The sequence below is a fragment of the Leptidea sinapis genome, chromosome 25 (genome assembly GCF_905404315.1).
Source record: "Leptidea sinapis chromosome 25, ilLepSina1.1, whole genome shotgun sequence".
Taxonomy (NCBI): Eukaryota; Metazoa; Arthropoda; class Insecta; order Lepidoptera; family Pieridae; genus Leptidea; species Leptidea sinapis.
The window spans coordinates 8,499,030-8,511,106 of record NC_066289.1 but is presented as its reverse complement, the minus strand read 5'-3'; the positions used below and the strand labels follow the sequence as shown (position 1 = coordinate 8,511,106).

The 12,077-nt window shown below is 37.6% G+C and overlaps 2 protein-coding genes across 2 annotated transcripts in view; one reads left to right on the top strand and one right to left on the bottom strand.

Moving 5' to 3' along the window:
• LOC126972003 (uncharacterized) overlaps positions 1-12,077 on the bottom strand; it is a 577,468-nt gene that overhangs the window by 187,508 nt on the left and 377,883 nt on the right. The gene's annotated exons all lie outside the window — the stretch shown is intronic.
• LOC126971996 (uncharacterized) lies at positions 6,366-11,524 on the top strand. Its single transcript, XM_050818521.1, has 5 exons — positions 6,366-6,456; positions 6,886-6,978; positions 7,651-7,814; positions 8,892-10,055; positions 11,513-11,524. The coding sequence occupies exons 1-5, from the start codon at positions 6,366-6,368 to the stop codon at positions 11,522-11,524; spliced, it is 1,524 nt and encodes a 507-aa protein (XP_050674478.1).

Here is a 12,077-nt window from a genome sequence, read left to right as displayed (position 1 = left end):
TGCTCTGGGATTATCTACCCATATTGATGTAATTGTTTAATAATTCAAATAATTGCAACATGTTGCAACAGTTTTAGTGAAAAATTGTGAGCATTTGTTTTTATTTTTAACTAGCTTTTACCCGCGAATTCGTGCGCGTGCAATAGTTACTTTGGGTAGCTTTTTTATTTTGTAATATAATCACTTTGCAAATAATATACAGCAAACTGCTGTGGTTAATTCATTTTTATAAGCTACCAAGTATAGAACTTTCATGCCCCTTTTTAACCAACTTCAAGAAAAGGAGGAGGTTCTCAATTCCTCGTTTTTTTTATGTTTGTTACATCAAAACTTTCGACGGTGAACCGATTTTGATAATTCTTATTTTATTTGAAAGCTAGTGCTTCCCGAGTGGTCCCATTGTAATTTGGTCCAGATCTGAGAGGGGAATCCATGAGAAAACCATAAAAGTCTTAAATTTTGCTATACGTACGTATAGCAAAGTGGATGATAAATTTACGAATAACTCAATAACGCGCCAAACGATTTCGATGATTCCTTTTTTATTGGAAAGAATATACTTCAAAGATAGGTTCTGATTACGGAATCCATGACAAAGTAACGGAACACTGTCTGTAATCAAATTGCTAAGTACTTACGTTCATTGCTGCATTGAAAAATTTAGTATATTTACACATATTTAGACAAATTGTTAGTTAGTGTACTTCAAATTCACTAAAAATCATAAAATATTTTTTTTTAACAAAAAATCAACCCCTTCAAAAACACTATTCCAAAACAATAGATATAATGTGTACTAAAAAGTATAAAAATAATTGCGTATTTTTATACAATCTAATTAATTAATCTTATTCTAGTTACGATTATTGTAATTTTTGGAGTCGGTGTCATCCAAGATAGGTTTGTTACTACATACATAGTTATAGGTGAGATGTGCTTGTGTCGTGAGGAGGCGAGAGGCGAGAGCGGGTTGCAGCGGAAGGACACCGATTCCAAAAATAACAATAATCGTAACTAGAATTAGATTAATTAATTAGATTAAAAATACGGAAATATTTTTATACTATTTAGTGCACATTATATCTATTGTTTTGGAATAGTGTTTTTAAAGGCGGTCGATTTTTGGTTTTTCAAGAATCCTGAGCGGCACTGCATAATATTAGAAGGGATGCTAAGTGCAGAAGAAGAAATGAATCCGACCAAGTGCGAGTCAATCTTAATGCTTTTAAAGTAAACAATTGATACATATTATGCAATTTAAGAAAAGGCTTTCATTCAAAATTGGAAGCTTATCAGGAAAAGACATTTCCAAACTGTGACACTTTGATGGATAAAATACTGTCAGTTCTATCTGTACACAACTTAATATTGTTACATATTTATTTAAAATCACTTACAATAATACACACAAATATAAAAAGTAGAACTAAAAACTAGGAACTAAATGTACTGTGATTACTTACAAATAAACACAGCATGCACAGAAATAATTAATTTTAGGTATTATATAGAATAAGTTACGAATAAAACATTTTTTTTAAATTAATAAATGAGTATATCATATAAACGTATATACATATGACTTAACGTTGTGTCGCAAAAAAACATGATTTATGTTAAGATGATTTATGTTAAGATGATTTATGTTAAGCAAGATATATAAATATTTATAATATTTTTGTTATTCATTTTTAGTGAATTTATAGTTTTAACGTATTTATTTTCATTTTCTTGACTTACTCGTGTGTATTTGACCTTTGAGTTTTTTTGTTGCATCACTTTGCATTATATTGTAATTGAAATGATTTGTAATGACTGGCGAGAATGGACCCACATAATTTAAAAATTAAGGAAGCATCGTACAAGTACAAGTTTATATTAATTATAAACTTAAGTTTAAATGATGTTTATACAAATGTTATTGAGGCGCTAAGTTATGGGAGTGAAAAGAAATAAATTATTTTTTATTAAAAAATAAGTCATCTTGCACTAACGGAACGTTTTGAGCAATTGATATCTAAATTTTTTTGACATGACAGTCATTTTTTATATGGATGTTCCGATACCATCAAATACCTATTCAAATCGGTAATTCCGTAGTAAATCAAAATAAGATTATTATTGTTTTTTGATACTAAAATGTATCAATTTGATGTTAAAAAGTATCAGTAGGTAAATAGTAAAAGATTCGATACGAATGAATTAATCGATAAGAATGAATTGTGAATCCTCAAGTATTAGCTGCTGGCCAACCTTCCACATATATATTATATTATCTTTTAGCAGACTTTTGCCCTGTGCTCGTCGTAAGAGGCGACTACGGGCTTTTTGAAAGTGGGAGAGTCACGCTGCCGTCTTATGACGTCAGCACAATCGGGCCAGACTCGTCCGGGTTACTTACCACACTCGCACAGAATACCGGTGTGAAGCAGCGGCCTAGTGCCGCTATGTTTCGCATAGGTTAGTGTCGAAGACCGGTGTCCCCCCCCCGTCCTTCCCCCCCCCCCCCCCAACAAATTATGAGAGCGGTTTTGAAAGAGAAACTACTCCGTACCGGATCTTGTAGAGCCGGAAAATCCCTCCCCGAGCGTTCGCACTCGGGCTGGCCCTCGTATTCTGGGGAGGGCACAATACCGCGTATGTCACGGGACAAACAGGGCAGCAACACCACGGCACCCCGCTCCACGCTTGACGTGGACTTTTGTAACATCCGGGGAATTCACTCCAACTTAAACGCCGTCCACCACCACCTTGAGACGGCGCAGCCGGCCTTGTGTTTCCTTACGGAGACGCAGATATCTCGACCTGGCGATACGTCATATTTAACGTACCCCGGGTACAAAATTGAGCATAATTTCATGCCTCATGCCGGGGTATGTGTGTATGTTAGGGAGGATATCTGCTGTCGCCGTCTCGGCAATTTTGAGGGTAGGGGCCTGTCTACTCTCTGGCTCCGCGTAGATTTAGAGGACCGCGTCCGCATCTATGCGTGTGTCTACAGGTCCCATAGTGGTAACGCAGAAACGAATCACCTCATGGGCTGCGTTCAAGCGGCATTTGATGACGTGCTTGCTCAGAACCCCTCCGCTGAAATCGTAGTCTTGGGTGATTTCAACGGGCACAATGCTGAATGGCTTGGATCACGTACTACAGACTACGCAGGGCGATCTGTGCATAATTTTGCATTGGCGTATGGTCTGTCCCAATTGGTTGAGTCGCCTACGCGGCTCCCGGATGTGGATAGCCACATGCCGTCCTTATTAGATCTTCTGCTGACCACACATACCAGGTCTCTGTCGACGCCCCTCTCGGAACGTCCGACCATTGCCTGGTCAGGAGTGTAGTGCCTATCCGACGCCAACGTCGCAGACCACCAGCGACCCACCGCGTTTGGCACTACAAGTCAGCAGATTGGGATAAGATGCGTTCCTTTTTTGCATCCTACCCTTGGGGCAGGGTTTGTTTCCCTTCGGATAATCCTAGTGCCTGCGCTGTTGCAGTAGCCGATGTGATACTGCAGGGTATGGATATTTTTATACCAAGCTCTGTAGTACCGATCGGTGGCAGATCACAGCCCTGGTTCGATGCGTCAGTTAAAGCAGCATCTGACTGCAAAAAACAGGCGTATCGAACTTGGGTTGCGGCGCAGGGCACAAAGGATCCGAACTGCAAAGTTCTGAAGAGGAAATATAACCGTGCCTCCAAATTTTTAAGCGGCAAATCGCCCGAGCGAAATCGAAGCACGTCGTCAAAATTGGCGAGCAGCTTTCCAGCTACCCGACCGGAACACGCAAGTTCTGGTCGTTGTCGAAAGCTGCTCTTGGTAAATTCAACCAGCCGTCCATGCCACCGTTGCACATGAGGAATGACACCCTGGCCCATACGGCAAAAGAGAAAGCCGATCTCCTGTGCACTTTTTTTGCCTCCAACTTGACTCTTGACGACAACGGAAAAACACCGCCGACCATCCCGCGGTGTCAGAGCTCCATGCCTGAAGTACAGTTCCGACAGACGACTGTTAGGAGAGCTCTGTTTTCGTTGGACGTCAGGAAGTCGAGCGAGCCGGATGGCATTTCTCCAATCGTGCTTAGAACGTGTGCCCCTGAGTTGACGCCGGTGCTAACGCGTTTATTCCGACACTCTTATTCAAAAGGCATAGTCCCTGATTCATGGAAGTCAGCCCTTGTCCATCCGGAAAAAGGAGACAGTTCGGATCCGGCAAACTACAGGCCTATTGCTATTACCTCCCTACTGTCCAAAATCATGGAGAGCATAATTAACCGCCAGCTCTTGGTATACCTTGAGGGTCACCAGTTGATCAACGACCGGCAGTACGGCTTTTGCCACGGTCGGTCGACTGGCGATCTTCTGGTATACCTAACACATAGATGGGCGGCGGCTATTGAAAGCAAGGGGGAAGGCCTGGCAGTTGGTCTGGATATAGCGAAGGCCTTTGATCGTGTATGGCACAAGGCGCTCCTCGCAAAACTTCCATCATTTGGGCTTCCCGAGAGCTTATGCAAGTGGACCTCCAGCTTCCTCACTGGGCGCAGCATACAGGTCGATTTCGACGGTTATTGCTCGAATCCCAAGCCCGTGAGCGCTGGAGTGCCCCAAGGCTGGACAGACACCGCCAACATGCATTGCTATGCAGACGACAGCACTGGTGATGTCGTATACACGGGCCATGCAAGTCTCTCTCGGGAAAATGTCGACCAGTGCCGGGAGAAACTTGTGTCTTCTATCGAGTCCTCTCTCGAGAAGGTCGCGGAATGGGGAAAATTGAACCTTGTCCAATTTAGCCCCCAGAAGACTCAAGTTTGCGCGTTTACCACTAAAAAAACCCCATTTGTCGTATCACCGCTCTTCGACAACACTTCCCTCAAAGCCTCGCCTAGTATCGGAATACTGGGTCTCGAAATCTCGAGCGATTGCCAATTTCGTGGTCATCTGGAAGGCAAAGCCAAATTGGCTTCAAAGAAACTGGGCGTCATTAATAGAGCACGGCAATACTTCAAGCCGGCCCACATACTAGCGCTCTACAAAGCGCAGGTCCGGCCACACATGGAGTATTGCTGTCATCTCTGGTCTGGCGCACCCCAGTATCAGCTCGATCCATTTGGCTGCGTGCAACGCAGAGTAGTTTGAATTGTCGGGGACCTAGCGCTCTGTGAACGGCTGAATCACTTGGCGTTGCGTAAAGACGTCGCTTCATTGTGTGTCTTCTACCGCATTTATCACGGGGAGTGTTCTAAAGAGCTGTTCAACCTGATTCCTGCCGCCGAATTTCACCTTCGCACGACACGCCACAAGTTACGATATCATCCTCACCATCTGGATGTGTGGCGGTCCTCCACAGTGCGGTTTTCAAGGAGCTTTCTTCCTCGCACTACGAAGCTGTGGAATGAGCTTCCTTGTGCGGTGTTTCCGGGACGATACGACATGGGTACCTTCAAGAAAAGCGCGTACACCTTCCTATAAGGCCGGCAACACTCCTGTGATTCCTCTGGTGTTGCAGGAGAGTGTGGGCGGCGGTGATCACTTAACACCAGGTGACCAGTACGCTCGTTTGTCCTCCTATTCCATAAAAAAAAATAAACAGTAATTAGGCATAGACATAAGATACAAATGATTGATTGAACAATATATATTGATTAATAATTTTAGGTTATTTATATCTTACTTTTAGATATATCTTTTTTCTCCCACTTTTGTAGACTTACTTACTTGATTTGCTTTTTTCTTAGTTTTGTTACGTTCTACAATTATCAATAAGTTTCATCCACTTCTTTCAGTGGGTCCCAAAATACATGCATGCTATCCTGCTTTAATTGAACTTGTAATAATACCAATTTGTTTCCAAAAGAGCAACCTTAGAGTTTCTTGCTCATTCTTCTCTAAGGAAATCTGCCTTTCGAATGAGCTGTATGAAAAAATTACATATTTCAAGTGTAATGTAATTTACCAACGAAATAAAATATTTTTGATTTGATTTGCTCGAAAATTAAACGCTGCTTGATATTTGAGAAGAGCATTATTACAACGCAATGGTACGATAAAAGCATGCTTTTGTGTAATTCATGTGAATATCTGTCTGGCGGTCCATCAGTATCGTTAGCTCAGAAATATGAGTGTCGACCTGGGCATATGAAACATTCCATCTAAATTCTATATTGGCATTAGTATTACAGATGATAATTATTATCTACTGCTTAGGTGGTTCATCTGTTTGTTCTACTACAAAAAAGAATTGATAGGTTAATCTTGAAAATAAAGCATTTTTAAAGTTAGTGTTGTAATTGTAACTATTTTCAGCTTTTTCCACGATGACTGCGGCGCAGTTTGACAACTCTCCCTGGAGTATTATGCTACCAGTCCCAGGGAACCCGGGAAATGATTACCCAACCCTTGATACAATACCAAAAACATCATTCAGTTGTGCCGGGAAATCACCAGGTAATGTTGAAATAATTCCAACTAGTGTAAAATTAAATTATCCCAAAACTTGTACTTGTAAAATACTTGTAAAATGTACTTTAGCATTAGGTAACGTATCATAATTAACCTAAAAGTAATTGAATGTTGTTAACATGCACATTTTAATTGAAATAACAGTCTGCCCATCTTTAAAAGACCAAACTATGAAATCTTTAAATTTTTAAACGAATTTGGATAATTAAGAGTGAAGAAAAATATTAAACATGAAATAATAACATTTTGTACTATAGAATTTTTACCTAAAAGCCTACTCTGAATACTAATTGGTGTTAAAGAACCTTCATCATTATTGAGTGTTGATTATTAATCAAACATTTTAGGGGATTTCTCTGTTTAAGTGGCCATCTTGCGTTCAATTTCGTTATTAACTTCATTTTTTTCTTACAGGATATTATGCTGACCCTCAAGCAAATTGCCAAGTATTCAGAGTGTGTACCGCTGGCTCAACATACGGATTCAAATCATTTTTATGTCCAAACGGTACTTTATTCAACCAAGCTGTATTTGTCTGTGATTGGTGGATGAACGTGAATTGTAGAAGGACACCAGAGTTATTTTATAATAATAATGACAAATTTGCAAATATAAAATTTGGCCCCCAACTTATGAAAGATGTAAAAAAAATGATCACCTATCCGATGAGAAACCCATATAATAAAGCAAATGTGAAAGATGATTTGATAACTATGCAAAAATATAAACCACCATCTATTCAGTATTTTCCAAATGGAGCATTGATTTCTAGTCACCAAAATAATGACTTTAACGCACCTAATAATCTCAAAAATGAAAAACATGAATTGAACTCATTTAATGACTTGAATTTTGGTGCTTCAACAACACCCCCACAAAAACCTTCTTCTTCAGCTATTAATCAAGAAACCAAAAAAACTCAATATGAAAATTTCTTCAACCATGTTTCACAGTCAAATACTTTTCAGAATTATAACATTAGAGGACAGAAACAATTAGAACTTCAGCATAAGAATTTCAACAGTCGCTTTCGATCAGCTAATACACAAAGCAATAATAAACAACATATTATACACCAAACGAAACCATTACAACAGATTAGACAGGCAGACCTCACTAAGCAAACTGAATTCGAATCTAAGAAATTAAACATTCTACCACGAACTCCACTATCACAAGTCAACACAGAAGTCAAACATAATTTGGTAAGTACTCCTTCACCAACAATTTTATCAAAAACAATAGCAATTAAGAGAATAATTGAAGGTGAACAGCCTGGTACTCACAAATCTCGTATCACTTTCAAAACATGGATTCTTAAGCCAAAAAGCTCGAAACTAATTGTAGATACAACTTCTTATCCTCAACCTCTCCTCTCATCTAGTTCAGAAAAGCTTATCTCAACCGCTACTCCATACACTTACAATAAGCCAACTGAAAAAATAAGTATTGATTTACAGAAAGAAAAACCATTTTTCTACAATCCACCTAGTACATTTTCTAATCAAAATCTGAATTTAGATAATCCTATACCTAGTTTATATGAAACACCTGTAACAGCTACACCTACACAACCAAGCCTCCAATATTTAACTCCATCGCCTATAACAGATGCAGTAACAGCAACAACTGATCTTATTGTAGCACCAACAACTTACAAGCCTCCTAATAATTATATTCCACCGACACCACAACAGATTTCTCAACAATACTTACCAAGCATTGAATTACAACAGCCACAATTGGAAAATGCTAAATTAGTTTCAATAGCACCGTCTGATGCTGATGGATTTGATGCTGGTCGTTATCAAATACCCACCTATACTGTAACAAAACAGTCACGGGTTAACACAAATCATAATAACTTGAGTTTTACAGATGTACTAACGAAAGAAAAAATAGATATAACCGTAAATAATATTATAAAGGACACAAGTAAAGTTCTGGGAACTGCATCTTCCCCTCTAGTGCATCAATTAAAAACAATCGAAGACCTTACATTTAACAACAACGACCTTGATAGCTTCATAAATAGTAGAGAAGAGTTGTCTCCAGACTATTCCATTGATAATAAAAAACTTTCCAAGTTCATTGCTAGTCCTTCCCTGGAACTGCAACCTCCACTTGAAAGTTTTGATGATTATGAAAAAAATAACATGCTCATAAATTTACCATACAATAAAGAACCCACAAATACTATAGAGAGAACTGTTTCTTTAAAAATAACAATTCCAGAAAAAATTGCAAAATACTTATTTAACAATAAAAGTCAAAGCTATGGGGACGATTCAGAAATACTCAATACAGGAAGCAGTAACTATTTGGTATTTGCAAATAAGGTTACTTCAGGCGCTGAATCAAATTTGATACCCATAGGTAAGTTAACGCTCAATAACAAATCAAACATCTCAAATTCACAGGACTTGGTGTTTTCGTTTCTGGCAGAGTCATTAAATGCAGCTAGACAATATGGTAATATTGCAACACAGAGTACATCACTAACTCAAGCTTCAACTGAGCAACAAGAATTAAAACAAGCAGAAGCACAAACAATATCAAGCGATATAAATCGACATACTTCCTCACAGTTTTCAAGCAACAACAATCTCAGTCACAATATACGTCAGTCAACATCTAAATTACAGCAACAACCAGAAATAACAAACCATAACTCACAAAATAATTTATTGAACCGACCCAACATTCCTAAAGCACAAAAATTACAGAAAAGTTCAACACCACTTCAACCCATAAACGCAAAATATTACCAACCAACAAGCACACAAAATTCAAACACGCTTAATCGATTCAAAAGTGAACCAACTCAAATATACAGTGGTCAACTATATCAACTACCAGTACCAGTTGTGACACGAGAATATTACAACTCTCCGAATAGATGTACTGACTGCAAAAGTAGTAGAAAGTTAGAGACCATTGATCAAAACAAAATCAGTAGCTACACTCAGTTTCAAAAACCGTCTGACGCAGATGTAGAAATAAGCCGTTCTCAGGTAATACTTTCTAATATGAATCGGATACAATCACCAGATAGTATAGATATACAGAAAAATTCACCTGATTACGACCTAATAAGCCCAGAAAATGGGATAACAGCTCATGTACAAGATAGCATAACTGGAACACTACCCCATCCTTCAAAAAGTGATAAATTGCTGACGTACAAAAAGAACCAATCTTATTATCTCTATTCACAAATAAGTGACGATAGCGAAAACAACCAACTAAATGAACAAACATCAACAAACAATGAGGTACAATTTGTTCCTTCCGTTCGTTTTAAATTGACAAATGAAAATGACAAACAGAGAATAATTAACACCTACAGAATTAACAAAGATGATTTCAATAATGGTGATGAATATAGAAATCCAATCCCAGGAGAAAATAGAAATACTGTAGATAGCTCATTAAGTGTTCCGCAATTTAATAAAATACGACTAGGTAAAGTCAGCACTCTGTATAATGGACCTTCGTCATACAATGCTCCTCAAAAAACAGCAGTAAACAATAAACAAGGTAAACAGTTTTGGAATTCAAGAATAGAAGATTTTGATACTGAAGTGAGTGGTTATCCCAGAATAAGTCCTCAACCACCCTTTATTTCATAAGTGAATGTTGTTGATAAGCATTTTAGTATGTAAAAGTACTTTAGTTTACAAAGTTAATTTTAAATAATAATTAAATGTTATAAAATATATAGCTGTATTACTTTATTGCTTTAATTAATAAGCTGTAGGTATATTCCCTGTAGGTATATCCCTAGAACTGGAGAAATTACTAAAAATGTTGGCCTACGTTCAAAAAATGTCATTAAACAAAAACAGCAAAAGGTTCTTAATTTGACAGTTTTTTTTTTATCAGATATAATGAATATATGGCACACCAGATTTTTGGTTTTTTCAACAACCATGAGGTGAATTGGAACTGATGACGAAGATCACCAAATATGGTCACCGGAGCTTTTTAAGGGTAATTTTACGAGTGGTGACAAGATAATCAAGCGACTAGATCCAACAAAATTCAAAGGCAATGAAATCCTGTGACGTAGACGGTGACGTAGCTGGAAGACAGGCATTGGAAGTTCTTAGAATGATGTACTCTAGGTATCTCAAGAGATTTTCTTTCTAAATGTAAACATCCTTTCTTTAGATTATAGTAATATCCCTCGTCCCAATTTCTACTTTTTGCTCTAATCGAGATGATAAAATAAATGCCTACAGCATCTTGAAGTGGGTGTCAAGGTAAACATAAAAATTACCACATTCTTGTGAATATTTAAAATTTACCTGGTAGTAGGATGAAAACAATTACTATGCTCTTACGCTACGCCTTTATTGTGCTGCGTTTAACAGAATATTTACTACAAATCGAAAGAAGGCCCGACAATACACACACCGGAACAAGAAACGGAACAGAACATAAGGCTAAGTATAAAATAAAATAAATTGTTTTATAGTAAAGTACGATTTTTATATTATATTTTTATCCCGTCCGTTGGGCGGCCTATGCCAGAAAGCGCATGGCGCCATGGCCAGTCTTAAGCCGCCGCGCGTTACCGAGGCCAAGGTCAAGGGCTCGGGTTACACAGTAAAATTTATTGCTTTTGAAGTGTTTCGGCTTGTTTATAAAAAAGAATGTCAATGCTTTTGTTATTAAACAAGCTAGCGCTTTTTTAGATAACATAAACAATACTGCGTAATTTAAACAAATTTCGTTTAAAGTATTTCGTTTAATGTCATACATTTTTTATGATTTTTTTAGATTTACCTACAGATTAGTAAAAAGTAGTAGCAATAGTATAGTTACTAAAACATCATAGATAATACAAAAAAGAATTTTTAAATCGACTGCTACAGATAATTTTTATGGCTGACCGCATTTTGACGGCTTGTCGATATGGTTTTAAAATTAAATATTTTTACTTTTATAGTGTGTTAAATTACCTTTCTTGTGGTTCATACGAAATTTTATAACGAAGTAACAAGCGTATAGACATTTCTTAACATTGATGTTACAGAGTTATAATTAAACTAGTGACGCTCTTGCTCGTCGCTCGTATGCATACCTGGTTAAGCATATGCAATGTACTTAAAACTTAGAAAAAAATGTTGATTTACAATGTAAACAAGCCAATTTGTTCAAAATAACCATAGTTCTTCTAGTGAACAAACCTCATTTTCAATGGCACTATATGGGATAATTTTAAGCCTGAATAGTTTTTGATCCCGACCACCAACAAACCCAGCCTCAACGATTTTAAGCTTTTCTCATCACATTAACAACGATGTATCATAATCGTTACACGTGATGTTATATTGTAAGTACAAACCCCTATATAATTTAAAGAAATTATTAAAATAATCAAATTTAAACAAAGGGCCAATGGGTGCCTTGTATTTTGTGATAACACAGTGTTGAAAGTGCAAACACACTGAGATATTAACATATTACCATATGATATTTTACCTCCATCCTATATTTTCACCAGTCGAACGCTTCTTTGCGCTACACACAGGGAAACAGTAAAGTTTCAGGACATTACGTCACGTCTTTCTCGTTTGAACTGATGCTCTTAAAAAAAT